Source organism: Abrus precatorius, unplaced genomic scaffold, assembly GCF_003935025.1.
Source record: "Abrus precatorius isolate BTA unplaced genomic scaffold, Abrus_2018 Scaffold10, whole genome shotgun sequence".
NCBI lineage: Eukaryota > Viridiplantae > Streptophyta > Magnoliopsida > Fabales > Fabaceae > Abrus > Abrus precatorius.
Genome location: NW_020874292.1, coordinates 22,446,990 through 22,464,729, shown reverse-complemented (window position 1 = coordinate 22,464,729; position 17,740 = coordinate 22,446,990). Strand labels below are relative to the sequence as shown.

Below are 17,740 nucleotides of genomic sequence, written 5' to 3'. Positions count from 1 at the left end.
ATATAATAAACTCTTGAGTTAATAGAAAGATAGTAAATCCTTTCCTTAATAACCTTCGTGCTTCTAAAAGAAGATCCATAATTTCTTTTTATTTGATATCTGTTTCTTTGAGAAGCCGCATTTCCGTTGTTATAGAAAAATGAACGGAGTCATAAACTCAAAACAAGTTTGTTAAACGACAAATACATCCAAGATTTTCTTAACTTGTGTTTGGAAATGCGTTAACAAAATTTTAAACTTGGATCCAACATAAAAACTGCATTTAATACATTGAATTAAACGTGAATTCATGACTATTATACGTGAATTTTAACATGCCCTTAGTCATTTGGGTCCAAACAAAAATCCTCTTAGCGAGAGTTCGTTGGATACCAGCGAGAGTTTATTAATTTGAATTTTGACAATGTATTTATTGAGCTGAAAAGGGATTATGTGCCAAAAAATACCATAAAAAACTTCTTGTTCATCAATAAATAAGAGCTTCAAAAATCAATTTTTTGATCTAATTTTATAACGTCTTCATATCCAAAAGATACTATTATTCTCTCTTCCTATCCCAAGATTCCAGTTTGCTAAATTTTATGATAAAGCTTAACCGGATTGAAGAAAAAAAAAGAAAAAAAAAAGGTTAAATCGCTACCCGCTCAGTGTAACGAGAGTAACTGCGAGCTATGACTATGGGATTTCTTACAGAAAAAGTAGCAGTCAACTGATTACTTCTGCTCTTTATAACCGTTAACCAATAACTTGGACAAGTATCACCAAAAATAATTGTAAAAAGTGCATTTTGCTGTGCATGCCTTGCTGGTTAGATGCTTATGTAAACCTCCTTTGTCTTTTTGTTGATTCATAATTTACATTACAATTTTGTATGTATTTACAGGGAAACCAGTATAGACAAATTCACCTTTGTTGAATCACCAATACGAAATTCCCTCTCTCATGAAGCATAAAGACATCACCTTGCCCCGAACCCTCTCTTTCTATCTGGGCCATGCTTTGTCTCCGTAGTTCCTTATCTCCAAACACTCAAACAAAACACCCAACACATTGAGTTGCCCTATTCACAGATAATGACAGAAGCACCCATGACCCACCCATCCCCCAACTAAGCAGAGGACAAAGCATTTACAAAGTGTAAAAAATATACATTTTTAGTGCATTTTCAATGTAATTTTTAATAAAATATTTAGTTATTAAATCTTAATTAATATTCTTAAGACATTAATTGGTGGGACCTTTAACGAAAGAAATCCAAAAGGGTATTCTGGTCAATGAAGCAAAAGAGTCCAACTCTGTATGACTGCATCAACTGAAATCTAAAGGATAAGTATAGATCTGCAGTCTGAAGCACATTGCATTCTCTCTCTGTATTTTCTTACTCTAAACTCCAATATCGCTATTCAGAGATACCCGCCTCGAAAGGGAAATGGGTTTGCTCTGAGAACCAAAATGGGTGACGAACAACTGTCCCCCACCCCCGGCTCGGGTCTCCGGCGAGCCGTCGAGCTCGTCTCTTCCTTGATCTCCCTTTCCTACTCGACCAGAGTCTTCGCCGGAAAATGGCAACTGATTCGAACCAAGCTCGAGGAGCTCCATTCGGGGCTCATCGCCGGTGAGTCCCCGTCGCTCTCCGGCGTGCTCCCGGCGATAATGGGCACCGTGGAAGAGTGCCACGAGCTGGCACGGCTGTGCGTGGATCTGTCCTACAGCGGAAAGCTTTTGATGCAGAGCGATTTGGACGTGACGTTGGGGAAATTGGAAGAGCACGTGAAGAAGGTATCTGAGATATACAAGAAAGGTTTTTTGATGCATAGCCACGCTGTGATTGTTTCAAGGCCTTGTCTTGGTGCTTGCAAAGAGGACATGAGGTTCTACCTAAGGGACTTGCTCACTAGGATGAAGGTTGGTGATTTGGGTATGAAGAAACAAGCCTTGGTTAATTTGCACGAGGTTGTTGTGGAAGATGACAAATATGTTAAGTTGGTTTTTGAAGTTTCTGACTTTGTTCATGTCTTGGTGGAATTTCTTGGTTCCTCTGAGGTTGAGATTCAGGAAGAGACTGCTAATGTTGTTTCTGTGGTTGTGGGGTTTGATTATTATAGAGGGGTGTTGATTGCTGCTGGGATTATTGCACCCTTGATTCGGGTTTTGGAGTGTGGGAGTGAGCTGGGGAAGGTTGGTGCTGCTAATTGTTTGCGTAGGTTAACTCAGAATTCGGATAATGCTTGGTGTGTTTCGGCTCATGGGGGTGTCACTGCCTTGTTGAAGATTTGTGATAGTGTGGATTCTAAAGGGGAGTTGATTGATCCTGCTTGTGGGGTGTTGAGGAATCTTAGTGGTGTTGAAGAAATCAAGAGGTTTATGGTTGAGGAGGGTGTGGTTTCCTTGTTTGTGAGACTTGTGAGGTCCAAGGATGAAGCAATTCAGGTGAGTGCCATTGAATTCATCCAAAACATTGCCTCCGGTGATGAATTGGTTAGGGAGGTGGTGATTAGAGAAGGTGGGGTTCGTGTTCTGATGCGTGTTTTGGATCCTAGATGCACTTGTTCTTCTAAAACAAGGGAGGTGGTGATGAGAGCTATTGAAAATTTGTGTTTTTCTTCGGCTAGTTATGTTAGTATTTTGATGAGTTATGGCTTTGTGGATCAGCTGCTCTATTATGTGCGAAATGGGGAGGTTTCAATTCAAGAGCTGGCACTGAAAGTGGCATTTAGATTTGGTGGAACATCAGAGGAGGCTAAGAAAGCTTTGGGAGATGCTGGCTTCATGGCAGAGCTTGTTAAGTTTCTAAATGCAAAATCATTTGAAGTTCGCGAAATGGCAGCTGAGGCACTCTCTGGTATGGTTATGGTACCAAAAAATAGAAAGAGATTTGTGCAAGATGATCAAAACATTACTCTTCTTCTGCAATTGCTAGATCCGGAGGAGGGAAATTCAGGTAATAAAAGGTTGTTAGTCTCTATCCTAATGTCCTTAACAAGTTGCAACAGTGGGAGGAAAAAGATTGTGAGTTCTGGGTATGCCAAAAACATAGAGAGACTTGCAGAAGCTGAAGTCTCTTCTGATGCCAAGAGGCTTGTGAGGAAGCTATCCACAAACCGGTTCCGCAGTATGTTGAGTGGAATCTGGCACTCTTGAATGTAATTCTTTCTCCTTTTTTTTTTTTCACCTTTTAACTGTATATTTTACATAATTGTCTTCCTAGTTTTGCTAATTTGATTTCCTCAGATCCATTTGTTTTCAGTTTTATTTCTTTTGCCTTGCCCATGACAAGAGTAGCACAGCAATTTTTTTGAGATTGTAACCAGTAGTGAATTTAGTGATACCGTGAAAACTTTATTGTAGATTTTCTTGAGAATACTCTGGCATTGCCTTTAGGCCTTTGGCTATGGCAATTCAGTATTGAAGAAGTAAAGGTATACATTACATTATATTATATGACATAGAAGAATGTAATTAATTACTAGTGATAGTTATTATGCCAATTTGTGTCCTAAAAATATTATATGGAGTATAAATACGTGAATCGCGTGTGATCACATGGGGGTAGACGTCAATACTTCAGTGGCAATCTTGTTCTCTCTACCCAGCGTTATATGCAAAGAAATAGTGATAGATGAAGTTTCTCGTCTGCATTGCTTTGTCTCTTAGCTAGTTTGTCTGTTTTAATATAGCAGCTTCCTGATTGTCAATTGAGAACGTACAAACAACACGCCAATTCTTTGCATGCTTGTTGCCCGGGATTTTTCAAATTAGACAACAAAATGAACCAACATTATCCTCTCAGTCTATGCTTCTTTTTACTCAATATTTGCCTCTAAAGTTATAAAATAACATGTGCAAGTTCCAAAATCTTAGTGAAGATTGAAGCCAAGTGTGAAGGGATAAACAAACTTCTTGCTTGAGTGATAAAGTTAAAACTTGAAAGATGTTTGCTCGCATTATTATACCCGCCTGTATGCAACCAATGTGAGAGGACAAATGAATGGGAAGCATGTGAATATGTGGATCAAAGAGGCTTATATGGGGAGCTTTTAATGTGGCGAGGAAGGCACAAGAAACCAATGTTTCTTCAACTCTCATTTTAAATGAATTATTTCATTTATTGTTTGTTCATTGAAGGCCTAGAGCACTATTTGGATCAAAGAGTTGTGCTATAATATAGCTATCTAAAAGTATTTGATGGTAAACACAGCAACCGGTGATGGAGGACCGTGCGTTTTGGTAGGTGTCACCCACTTAATCATTAGCATATAAAAACTAACCAAAGTTCGGTGCCCATGTTCAAGTAGTATTGTGTTTTTCAACCAGGCTTTTGGTCTTGACTTGTTCCAAACGTTACTACGAAAATAAGATCAATTAAGGGGTAAAGTCATTTTCAAGAGAACGGTTGGATTGTGACAGTCTTAAGATTGCAAATGATTGTATTTGCTTCCACTTTGGGGCATTGTTGAATTCATTGACACCTTACATTAGTCAAAGCCTTCCTTCTTGCTTGTTATTTAGAGTTTTTTTTTTTTTCCTTCACTACGACTTTTTATTCTTTGCACTCTCTCATGCCTCTAAACGCGTTGCCGAAATATAGACAAAACCTTGTGGACTTTACACCAAGTGTGTCATGGGCGATACATTGTAAGAGCAAAACATTATGGTTTCTGAATATTTATATTTAGAAAGGAAGTGCTAAAGATAATTAGGCTATATATCATGACTGTCTAGTGATGTCTTAACTTTTTGTGTTGTATGCATAGTATTACCCAAATTTAAAATGTCAAAAGCTAATGTAATGTTTTTCAAGATTTGCAGTTAGGAAACACTAGAAAGAAAAACTAACAGATGTTAACCTTTTTTAGGTCCATAACGAATGTTAGCTTAAGAGAGTTTTCTCAACTTGAATATTCGTTCGGCTGTGTGTGAAATGCTTGCTTAGAGTTGGACCAGCCTTTTGAAAGTGGACCACTCTAATGAATGAACCCAAACCATAACTAGGAAACAGTTATTCACGAAAGCTTCTATTCAAATGCCTAATAGTGAATTGTATGAAGAAGGAAAAAGGATAAAAATAAATGGGTGATAAATAAAATAATAATATTTTTTTTACTTTCCAATTATATAATTAAAACACATTTTCCCCACTTGAAACTGAGAGTGTAGGTTAGGTTATGCAGGTCCAATAACTTCAAACCAAAGTGATTCAATTCTCAGTTAAAATTAATCCAACCCAATAACGTTTATTATTTATTTTCTGATTTTCAATACACTATTTGTAAAACCGAAAAAAATAAAATAAAAAAAAATACTGTCAACGAATTCGATAATATCTTAAACATGACTTTTAGAGTAGGCATTATAAAAGTTAATATTTTTTTTTCATGAAATCACCTTTATGATTATTTAACAGTTTAAAAAATATTTATATTATTAGATTTTTTAATTAAATCTAAAAATAATTTAATTTTAATACTAATAATTTTTATTTTGTCACTTTATTTATGAAATTTTAATTTATTTTTTAATTAAATTTTTTATTTTATTCCTTAAATGAGTAAATAATGAGTGAATTTTGAATATGAATTTTGAAGTTAGATATAATCTTTGAATTTAGATATGAAATTTGAATTCGATATGAATTTAAAATTTAAAATTTAGATTTTTTTATTTAAAGTAAGATTATAAAAGAGGAAGATTTCAGCTTTCTCTACCTCCTCTCCACACTCATATCTTAAGCTTTCACTGTATCTTTAGAATTGTTGGTGTTTTATATTTAGTTTATTTTACTTTTATCATCGTAATTATGTGTAATTAAACATTTATTATTGTAGAACTAAAATGAATTTTCATTATATAACTTCTTTTGAATCATAATTTAATTGTATGATATTGATGTTAGTTGTTAATTATAATTTTTTCTTTATTATTATTGTTATTCTTGAATTTATCTTTAGATGATTAACTTTAATCAAAGGATCATATCAAGATGACATGTAAATAAGAAGAATATCATTATTGCATGATTATTAGATAGTGGTAATAATCGATGAAATAATTTGTAATTATTCTAACACAATTAAATAGAATTGAATTTAAAAAATAGAAGTGATCATAAGAAAAAAAATTGAAGTTCCATATTTCGGTTTATACTGAATTAACTCTGTATTTTATCCATCTTTTACTTTCTCTATGTTTTTGTTTTGCTTTAATTTTATTCTAATATTTTAACTCTGGAATTCACTTGACATTTAAAAAATAACAGTGGTAGGAATATGCAAACATAGTTTCTATAGAGTTGATATTCAAAAAGTTTAAAATGTTTATTTTTATTAATCGATAGTTGCACTTGCTCCTAGGTTGACAACTGTTTGAGAGTTTAAAATTTACAGTGAATACACTATCAAAATAAATATTTTTACACAATAAAGAGAGAAAACATTTGTATATTTTGTCATATGAGTTTTGAAATTTTCGGGTCAAGTCATGGACTTTGAATTTAAGGTGTACATTTATAGATCTGGATCCTTTGTAGTTTTTGAGAGAATTATAACATGTAGTTTAAATTTGCTTAGGCAAAACAAAATTTGCTTAAGTAAAGTTAGCAAAGAGTAATTTTGACTTAAGAAAAAAAATTGCTTAAGCGAATTCAGTAAAAAAGTGAATTTTGCTTAAGCCTACTTAAGTCAAAATTATGAAAATTTTCAAAATTTCATCTTCTTTAAATTACAAAAAAGTTGAGAAACATTTGTACAACATCATGTGGTGACACTTTATAGTCATACAACAAAAACTTAAGTGTTTCAAAACATGTAATAATACAACTATTTCTCAATCAATTTCTCAAAGTTATCATTCCTATAATCCTTATCATCATTCTAAACAATTTAACTTGATTCCAAATGGTTCTACCTCACTAATATTTAGTACAAGTAGCATAGTAGATAATACATTTAAAGTATTTGGTGGGATAAAATATGTAAGAGTCTTTGAGAACTAAGTAGTCATTGGTGAAAAACAAATATTCCTCAAATTTTCTGTAGTTTAAAGAGGAAGATGTTTTGAAATTTTTCGCAATTTTGGCTTAAGCGAATTTTTCACTTAAGCAAAAATTACTTTTTTATTAAATTCACTAAAAGCGTGTTTGGAATAACTGTAAAAATTAGATTATTTGAAGAATTGATTGTGTATAGAATCGATTATGTCTAAAATCTATTTTTGTTTGGGTATGTTTGCTGAAAAGTGATTTTTAACATAATCTGTTATGTTTGCATGATATAAAAAAGATGACTTTTTGTAGAAAATTACCAAAAGAGGTATGAATTGGTTTGAACAAATTATTTTTAACATAATTTGTTATGTTCAGATTGTGTCAATTATTTTATTTATTTTTTATTAATGATTGATATTTTACTTGCATTTAGTTTTGATTCTTGAAATTGATCAAAACAAAATAAACATGAATTGGTTTGAACGAAAACTAGATATTTAGTAACTGAATCTAAAATTTACATGTTGATTCAATAATCAGATAACTGAGTCTTAATAAGTTTACAAAATAACATAATCCAGAATTTAAAAGAAGGTTCAAATATGATTCAAGCACTACAAGTATAGGGTGTAACAAATGCAACAAGCACTTGCATAATTTGTAACAAAAGCAATTACAACTTATCAATTACACATGTTAAGGATACTAGAGTATAACTAATTCTTCACAAAAGCTTCAACAATCTCATCCCTAATTGAATCTCGTATTTGATCCATATATGGTGACGACCTAGATGATGACATATTTTCAAGTAGACTTGCACAATTGTCATTGTCATGCTCATCATTAGTGTTGATTAAATTCTCTTCAGCATCCATTCTTGTAAATTCAACATCAGTGAGACTATTTTGCCTAATAAAGTTGTGTATTCTCATTGTAACAATAACTATATGAACTTGAGTTGAATATTTAAATTTTGACAAACGATTCAGTATCACAAATCTATTCTTCCACACATCAAATGTTCTTTCTATGGTTCCCTACAAACTAGAATGGAAATAATTATAAATTTCATTGTAGTTATTAAAGTTGGTAGCTCGCCTAAAATCAGGAAGGTAATACTGTTCACATTTATAAGGTCCTAAGTACCCAAGGGGGTTGGATATCCAGCATCAACCAAACAATATTTACTTAACCATAAATGTTTTATAAAAGTGAGATATATAAAAACAAATATAACCAATTAGAACAAGTTAAATGCAAAGTAAAAATTATTAGTTATAATACAAACCTGTGGGAGGATGTGAAAATTTGAGAGAAGCATCATGCAGTGCTTCATGAAAAATCTTAGCATCATGTGCTCTACCTTCTCACTCAGCTAATGCAAACGTGAAGCACGTATCCTAATCACATACTGCCACAATATTTTGGGATGTATAACCTTTTCTACTAACAAATCTTGCATGCTCACTGCGAGGTACTACACATGGCACGTGAGTCACGTCAATCGCTCCAATGAAGTCTTTGAAATAAGGCCAATATCTCAAGTCATGTTGAATCTTTGTATGGACATTCTTAAAAGAAGGATCCTGCACCTTAATCAATTCCATTAATAGCCTCAAACATGCGATCAAAACTTTGTGAAAAGCATCTACTAACAATTTCTCCAAAGTGATAAAATCTTTCTTGGATTATCCTATTACCTACCTCGTGTCCAACAACATTTAAAAACATGGCAACCATCTCTAAAACTTCAATATTTTTAGATACCTTCAACCCATGCTCAATTAATTTCTCACAAAAGGCGTGAAAAACATGCTTTTCCATTCAAAACATTTCATGACAACAAATTTGATGGCCATATAATTTATCAGTTCGACATGGTTCTTTGCATAAGTACTTTAAACTATGATCAATAATCAAAATGGTTGTTGCTACCATCAAGAATTCCATGTCATCTTTTGTGTTATCTTTGGCAACATCTTCATCCAAGTCATCATCATTTTGTAATGATGTTAGAATAACCATTTTGCAAGAAGATGGAGTGAAGTTATGAGTCAAATAGAAAATACAGCATCAATATGGAAAGCACTACACATTATTAGACAAAATAGTATCTTAATTAGTATTTGAATAGAAGAAAAATCCTTAGAGAATTTCAAACAATGAAAGCAACGTGAATTCAATTCATAATTACATAATAAGAGCATAATTATATTATAAAATCATAAAAATTACATAATAACCCAGTTTCATATATCATTAACATAATTACATAATACAAAATAAGAGCATATAGGTTGCCTAATCAACAACTTAAAAAATAGACTAGAGTGTTATGACTATAACATGCTAAACTATGATACATCACAAAAAGCAGACCGATATATCATGCATAACACCTTGCATAATATGCTCTTAAGGACTTATAAACATGCTACTTAGTCAAGCTGATTTCATACATTAGATATTAATTAAGCTTGGACTCTTCATCATCAAAAGTCATGAACATTTGCCTTGCGGCTCGGTATTTCAAAATGTGACTACATTTAGAAAGCATATCTGAACTAGGTAGGCAAGTTTTTAACTTCCTTCATGACATTGATAGTGGAAGAGGGATCACTCATATCATCATTTTTAGCAACATCAACACTTGAAGGGTGTGACTCAAATGCTCCCACAAGTCTTTCAAGGAAACCATTCATTTTGTGCTGTTGTGTTTGCCTACCCTTACCCTTTCTCGGTATCAGTGATCCTTCTCTTTTCCTTTTTTGTCCACTAAAAGAACTACCTTCAAAATTGTTCAAAGAAAAGGATCCAAAATCGAAACTAGCACCAACACTACCTCCACTAATACGAGCACCATCATTCATGCTAACATCAATATTAGCACTAATTCCAAGATCTTCACTATCCCCTGAACCCTCATTAGAATATAAATTTTCAACATCTGTAGGTAAAACTCTAGAGGATGGTGCCCACACATTCACCAGTGGCAATGCTAGGAGCAAATAAGGAGGTCAATTTAGATTTAAATTTTAATCTCTTAAATCAAAATTGTGCTGCTAGGATCCTTTTGCAAGGACCAAGTACACACTTAATATAAGCAAGATTCAACTAAATATAAAATTATTATAGTTTTTGTTATTTAAATTTTTTTAAACCTACCTGAATCTTTCTTTTCCACCAATCGTCTGATGCATCGACATTATTCTTCTCTTCACTCCAACCAAGGCTAGTTTCTTTTCCAAATATTTGCATTCACCATGATTTGCTTGCTTAAGAATAGCATCGATTACAATTTCTGTATTTTTATCATTTCATGTTGCCATTGTTTTATCTTGTCTAGAAGAAACCTTTGGTGCATTATTATCCTTAATATGTTTGCCATTCTATACTGATAAAAAAGGATTAAAAAGAATGAAAAAGAGGATATTGTCAAAGCATTATTCATAAGCATTAATAATTCTTTAGATCTTTTCCCCCGTTGTTAGTTTTAAGGACAAAGCACAAGGAAGATAAGAGACCAATCCTTGAATAAGTAGAAGTTCACAAGGATAGCACAATTAACCAAAGAAATCTAAGGCCAATTCCTGTAACAAGTTGATTCCTTTTTAAATGTTCATAACTTCGTATAACAACCAATTATAGTAACAGTTGATTTTCATAAAAGAAGGAGAATAAAAGAAATACAATGCGAGTGTTTGATGCAAACTTGGCTGTTTTATTATTGAATATGAAAATGCTTAAATACAGAAAAAGAAAATAACTAATGGGAGATCATGTTCCATAATCCTAGCCACTATTGATAACAAACTAACTACTAAATAGAACTGACTATCTAAGCAACAAATATTAACATATCCAAATCATAACAGAAACATATTACTTGATCCAAACTATAACAAACTTGGAGACATCTAAGGGCAAATCATCAACACTAGCTCCATTTATACGTATTGCAAGAAAATGCAAATTAGGACCAATGATCAAAATCAAAATACATTTAAAAAATAATAAAGTGACAGCCAACAAACATACCCAAAACAACAAACCAAAGCCACAAAACACAACCTCCTATGGTAAGTAACAATGAAGAACGAAAACACCCACTAATCTAAGCTTAGTTTTTACCCATGAAAGATGTTGGTGTATACTCTAGAGTTTCCTTCCCAGCAAGGAAAAACAAAAAATAACAATTGAAAATGGAATCCTAGAGGAAAAATCACTCATTGTAAAATCAAATAGAAAAAAAAAAGATCCAAAAAATCATACCTCATTTATAGATTCGTAAATTCCACACGTTTTCTTGATGATCCTTCACATTCTCTTCATATGAGTACAATTTTTGTAATAGAAAGAAGAAATTGGTTGGAAAAAGCTCATAAATGCTGTTTTTTGAAGAAAATATTGGTGAGTGTGGCAGATGATGACAATAAACTCTCCGTACAAAAAGTGGTAAGGTTATTAATGAAAAATTTTATTTTGTCCCAATAGTTTTCCAAAGAAAATGTCCAATTTTCAACTTTTAACCAAACAACTTTTCTCTTTAGAAAATAACAATATGTAGCTTTTAAATTTTTTTATCCAAACATGATTTTAATCGACACTAACAACTTTTTAATTTCAAAAAGCTGTTGAAAAGATTTACCAAATATATTCTTAAAGCGAATTTTTTTAACTTAAGTTAAAATCACTTTTTTTAAATTTATTTAAGTAAATTTTATTTTACTTAAACAAATTTAAATTTCAGGCTGCAATTTTTTTCAAAATTACGAGGATCTGGATCCTACATTTATCATGGTGTGCAATTAGATTGAAATGTTGGGCTGATTGACTCAAAACAGTTGTTTTATTTAAGACTTCGCTTCCTGAGAACCAAAAGTAAAACGACTACGCTATACACGACCAAAAATAAAACTACGCTTTTGTACTTTTTTGGTAAATATTGATCAAATTTAATGTTATAAAGCTACTAAACAAAATAACATTGACAAACTTAAGGGAATACTGTTTTGTATTACAGATAGTATACCACACAAAATTGTTAAATATTTATACTCCGTTGTTTTACTTGTATTATCTTTCAATATAAATCCAATAAACCCTGCAAGTCTCCAAATTTTGAACCTTTTTTTCGTCAATAACTTTTTAATCATACTTGCATTCACAATTTCACATCGTGCATTATTGAGATTTTTGTCTTATCAAATACCCTTTTCTTGGATGAAATCTCAACGGTGACATTTGACATGAAACCTTGGCACGACTAGTCATTGAACTTACAAAAACTACCGTTTCACACCAATGCGTCAAAATATTATTCGGGTACAAAAGGATGATGTCATTAAATCATAGGTTTCTCATAAGTACACTTGCCCTTCACCTGAATTTTCTCAAAACAAAACGCTGTGATGACACATAATTATTTCCCTAAACACATCTTCACAGCAGTGATGCAGTTTCCTATTCCACCAGTGTCATACATTGGATCCCAGGCCAAGATTCTAAATCAGCACCTTATACAGAATCCACTACCACTTCACCCTGCTGCTTAGCAAGGTATCTTTACCTCTTCTCTTTCTGGAAACAAAATGAGTGATATAAGATGAAGGAATGAACCATTTGCCAAAGTAACTCACTGCAACGAAAACTTATGCTAAGAAGCTAAGCAAGCATACTCACCCATTCATCTATCACAAGTCCTTCCCCGATAAGCTTAAGACCTGCATCTTCTGGGGTTTTTTAACTTGCCTTAAGGGCAGCATCAGCATCAGCCAGCTGACGATTCAGTTTTTCCAAAGCCTTAATGAGACAAAACATAAGTAGGCAACTAGTTAATGTATATTATATACTCAGCGAGCTCGTCATCATGTGCATAAAAAAAAATAAAAAACCTTTTACCTAAAAAAGTACTAATGTCTCAAAAATAGTAGCATAGTATTTGGTTGAAAGAAAACTAAAATGACTGTGGTGAAAGGGGAAAATTAGGATCGATTTGATTTTAGAAAATATTTTCTATTTTCACTATTATAAATCAGTCACCTTCTATTTTATAAAATTTGTACAGAAAAGAATTAAAATAGAAAAAAAAAGTTATTTGTAGTTTTTTTTATAAATTTTTGAAAATAAAGAACATAATAAAAGCAAAAGATGAAAATAAAAAACAGTTTTTGAAATCAAACAGTGCCTTAAAAAACCAAATTTCACCTCTTCGCATGCCTTTCAATATTGAAGGACGTGGAAAAGGGGGGGATGCTTAAGTTTTGAGAACTGTGCTAATTAAATTGGTCAAATGCTAACTAGTATCTTAAAGCACTGGTTAAAGTATTAAAGATGAAAAGTTTTTGTTAGAGAATATTATTAATGCTTCTCCTCCTATGATTTTCAATACATTCAAACGTGAATTTTGATTTTGTTTTCAATTGCTTGACAGTGTCTTTAGACATTGGTTAGCAAAACCCATTAATTATTTGAATACTTGAGATCAATAGTTGCATATTGGAAGGATACAATGATGAATTAATTAGTTTTCCCTTCCTCACACCAAACAATGGGTCCTTTCCTTCCCCTCCTTTAAACAAAGGAGACCGATAAGCAACAATTACTTGAGTAATGCAATGAGATAAAAGACAGGGAAAAGGGAAAGAATAACAATTAAGAAGTATAAATGTTTCAGCACTTACGGGACTAGGACGCCCTGGATCTAGAAAAACAACCTGCAAAATCTGCTCCACTGCCACATGATCCTTCTGCTCATCAAACTGTTTAAAGGGATAACAAAACATCCATGATTCAAGACATTGCTGCATGAGATTCTGTAAAGTGAACAATATCTTCAATTCTCCACAAAAAAGCAGAAATTTGGGTTCACTATAGTGGTTGATTTATAAAGAGAAAAGCGAAGCATATACAAAAGAACTTATTTTGATTGTCCGTAACTCTGTTAGAAAGACAGGGAGGGACAGGCGAGAGAGAGAACCCACATAAAAGAAGTTGAGACAATTTATTGGTGATGAAATTAACTAACCAGTTCAGGGACATAATCAATTGATCCTTTGACCTTCAAGCTCATGATTTTAAATTTGAGTCCAGCTTTTTCTGGCTTCTCATTTTTTTCAGGATGTTCTACAAACTTGAATACTTGCAAACCAAATACAAATTACTGAGATAACTTCACCCTATAACAATCTTAAGCTCCACATATTATAAAACAAGGAAATAAAACATTAATCATTGCCAGTTGCAATTATACTTTCGCCAGCTGTAGGAATGGTCCCAGCAGGGCGCATGAAACAGCTTTTGGGTGCTGTTGTTTGAAACTAAATATAAACAATAAGACATAGAAGAACAAAGAAATGTTATTACAATAGACAGTTAAATTCAGTAGCGGTTTCAAATCAGACAAAAAGAAAAAAAAAAATTGTTCACTTATATTCCTTGAAAGCAACATTGGATTTGGTGGTGTTTTTAATCCTGATGGCACTCTTTACCTGCTTCCCCGGTTCATCTACTCACAACAGGAAAGAAGGAACAAATGGCATAACACAAGGATAAGTCTGTGATATGTTAAGCAATCATAGAGAGCATTAGAGGAAACAAAAGTTATAAAATAAAGAAAATTAAAATCATGCATAAACACATGAAGAAGGAAGGGCATGCAACTTATGATTGCTCATGCTATCATGGAGATGTATCCAATTTGTCATATAGCTTGGTTTCTCCACATAGCACATAGGGAAGCTAATTCTTGTTTAACATATAGAAGCAACTAAAATTCAAATTATGGGGCGGTCAATTTAAAGCCCAAAAGCACCCCCACCTAGGCGAATAGCAACTAAAATCAGGAAATGAAAAATTGATGATAGTCAAAGCAATTATTCCAGTGCATGCATACAGAGGAAGTAGAGCTTGTTGGAAGGATCAAGCTTGAGACGACGTCGTGTTGGAAGGAGTGATCTTGCAATGGAAGAAACAGAAGCGAAGGTGAAAGGGTTGTGGGGAGTTGAATGACGAAAGGGAAACTTGAACAAGTTCCAGACTTTGCCTTCCGATTGAGGCTTCACTTCAGCTATGGCCATGTCTTCTAAGTTCTATTCTTTTGTTCCGACTCAAACTCAAAGCAAAAACATTCACAATAAGATCATCACATTACCATGGAATGGAACAATACATGGTGAACGTCGTCGTTGACTCTCTCTCTCTCTCTAAGTCCAACGACCAAATGACAACGGTTTTGGTTAATCAAAGGTTGAGTTTGAGAGTGTCGTGTTCCAGTTGAAGGGGTGGGGGTCCCACAATTCGAGTGTTCACAGTGGGAAAAGGTAACTAACGAGTCCACGGATTTGATTAGTCTTGTCATTCGATGCAATCCACATCCAGTTTCACATGTGCTCTTGCCCTTTTTTGCCTTTGCCCTTATATACATTTTATGAATCTTATCTTTTTAGGGTGATTTTTCTATCTGATGATGAAGGGACATAAGTTAACAGATTAAGAAAAACAATGTTGATAATTTATAATTAAAAATAAAAAAATAAATGGGTCAAACCAAACAAGTTGAAGTTAATTTGAGTCTAAAATTTAACACACTATAATATTTTGAGCTTAAACAGACCGACCCAATCATGCCATCCTATTTCATCCGCTAATTAAAAGAATAAGAGGGATAAAATAAAATAAAGCGTAAATTTTCTTCCAATCTTGACATTCAGTTATTATGTAATTAAATTTAATTCCTTTAAAGTAAGGAGATGTATTAATTAATAAAAATAAATAAATATTTATTTATTATTATTTTAAATTAAATGTTTTACAAATATAATAAATTTTAAATTAATAGGATGTAAATTATTATTTTTTCACTTTCATATCCAAATTCCATATAATTTAATTTAGTGCTCCAATTATTAAGATGATTTCAGAAAGTATTGCATTCCTTGTTTGTAGACTCTAATTGAATTCACTTACCAAAAAGAAAAATCTAATTCAATGCATGCTACATATTTGGTAGCATCGTCTCGCACATGATATATGCCATCGCCAAAGTAGTTTCCAATCGTAATTAGCAGATGGGCCGGTGGGGATGGGTCCCGTAATGGGGTTGCAAATATAGTGATCTGTTCGAAGCTTTGTTGTGTTTTGATCCAAAAAACAAAGAAGCTATGTTGTGTGAGGCTGTAAGCTAGGAAACGCGATTGGTAACGACGTCGTAGTGATATGGGAAACTTTTTGTTTTTTTTTTCAAATCTTTTCCTGGTATTGCAACTGTAACAAGAAGATAAGTAGTTGACGTTTTAGAGCTGACTTTTCCCTTAATAGAGTGGAAAATAGGATGAGAGTTGTTTGTGTCTCGCTTTCCAAGTTGCAGAGGAGACATCAGTGACGAACATTGAACATTGAACATTGAAGCATATTCTAACATGTTAAATATGTCGGAAGAATAGTTCAATAAATTTACTTTATTAATTAATGCGTTGATTCTAACTAAAATATTTTGAATCATGTAAATGAGTTGAAATTTATTTTTTATATTGTTGTTTCATTAATTTATGAGTTTATATGAGCGTACGTTGGAATCAATTGTAAATAGCCTCACATGAAATTACATAAGTAATTTAAAAATCTATATAAAAAAGACTCATGTACTCATTGCCTTAAGATTTTAATTTGCATTGTGGCATTTTCCAATTACACACAATATCTTAATTGAAAGATAAAAAAATAAAATATTGATTAATACACAATAATATAATCCATTTTCTCACCGTCACTTAACCTATGATCACTTAATAAAATATTTAGGTGCACAAATAATTTAGTTAAGACTCCCTGGTCTGCGGACGCTGAACCCATTTATAAAAATTGCATCAGTTTGTAAGTATCCCTACAAAATACAACTTCACATGTATCATGTTCAGTCAACTAATTATTGGAATTTGGACCCAACGACATCAAACCAGGAAGGGTCCTTCAAATCATAAAGTAGTTGTAATTCAGTGACTATGAAATCAAGAAATACATGCACACAAAATTGAGAACTGAGCACCACATAAATCAATATTCCGAATCATTTAACATAAGAATTTTAGAATCGAACACCGAAAAAAGTGTCACAATCCTATAAAGAAAAGATAGTAAAAAATTAAAATTGGAACTCGGAATCATCCCATTGAAGAACCGCAGAGGCTATGTTTTGTTCTCTTTTGAGCTTATCTTTGAGGAACCAATCACATACTTTGGCAGCATTTAGATCCTCGATTGGACACCCTTCTTGCTCTGATATCACTCTTAGTAAGTTCAGGGACGATATCTGCGACATAAATAAATGATATGAAGACTCAATATCCAGAAACAATACACGACAGATGATAACAAGTGAGGTACCGTTAAACGGCACAGAAAGCGCTCATGTGTGCTCAACCCGGATATCTCAACCAAACCAGCTTCCTCCAGTGACAGAAAAGTTCTCCTCTCACCCTTTTTTTCTTCTTCCCTCTGTCCACCGCTGCATTTCACTTTTCTTTTATGTGATGCCTTCCTTTGGGCTATCAAGCATGTTCCTGTTTGTCTTGAGTTTCCAAGCTTTGAAGGGTTCGAGAGAAATGTTGTTTCAAGACATGGGTTATAGAGTTGTAGAGAAATCATTAGTTTTGATCTTATTTTTCTTCAGTCTCCGTGCTGAGAAAGTGCTCTGAGAAAAGAGTCAAGAGAGTATCAGTATTCTGGATGGGGCATTTGGGGCTGAAAGATTAAACT

At 33.0% G+C, this 17,740-nt stretch overlaps 2 protein-coding genes and 1 pseudogene across 2 annotated transcripts; 1 reads left to right on the top strand and 2 right to left on the bottom strand.

Annotated features, from left to right (window-relative positions):
* The first annotated feature begins 1,376 nt into the window (after window positions 1–1,376).
* LOC113850412 lies at window positions 1,377–3,491 on the top strand. The gene is made up of 2 exons (XM_027480958.1): window positions 1,377–3,143; window positions 3,248–3,491. The coding sequence occupies exon 1, from the start codon at window positions 1,453–1,455 to the stop codon at window positions 3,139–3,141; it is 1,689 nt and encodes a 562-aa protein (XP_027336759.1). The 5' UTR covers window positions 1,377–1,452; the 3' UTR covers window positions 3,142–3,143; window positions 3,248–3,491.
* A 9,011-nt stretch (window positions 3,492–12,502) lies between these two features.
* LOC113852569 lies at window positions 12,503–15,126 on the bottom strand (annotated as a pseudogene).
* A 1,759-nt stretch (window positions 15,127–16,885) lies between these two features.
* Window positions 16,886–17,740, bottom strand: LOC113852899. The gene is made up of 2 exons (XM_027483295.1): window positions 17,369–17,740; window positions 16,886–17,294 (listed from the first exon to the last, which is right to left on the bottom strand). The coding sequence occupies exons 1-2, from the start codon at window positions 17,627–17,629 to the stop codon at window positions 17,127–17,129; spliced, it is 429 nt and encodes a 142-aa protein (XP_027339096.1). The 5' UTR covers window positions 17,630–17,740; the 3' UTR covers window positions 16,886–17,126.

Bases quoted from the DNA above. Each gene is read 5' to 3' on its own strand.
- LOC113850412 (XM_027480958.1), top strand. From the start codon at position 1,453: ATGGGTGACGAACAACTGTCCCCCACCCCCGGCTCGGGTCTCCGGCGA.
- LOC113852899 (XM_027483295.1), bottom strand. From the start codon at position 17,629: ATGATTTCTCTACAACTCTATAACCCATGTCTTGAAACAACATTTCTC. The intron at 17,295-17,368 runs GTACCTCACTTG...TTTATGTCGCAG, and splicing joins GCTTTCTGTGCCGTTTAACG to ATATCGTCCCTGAACTTACT.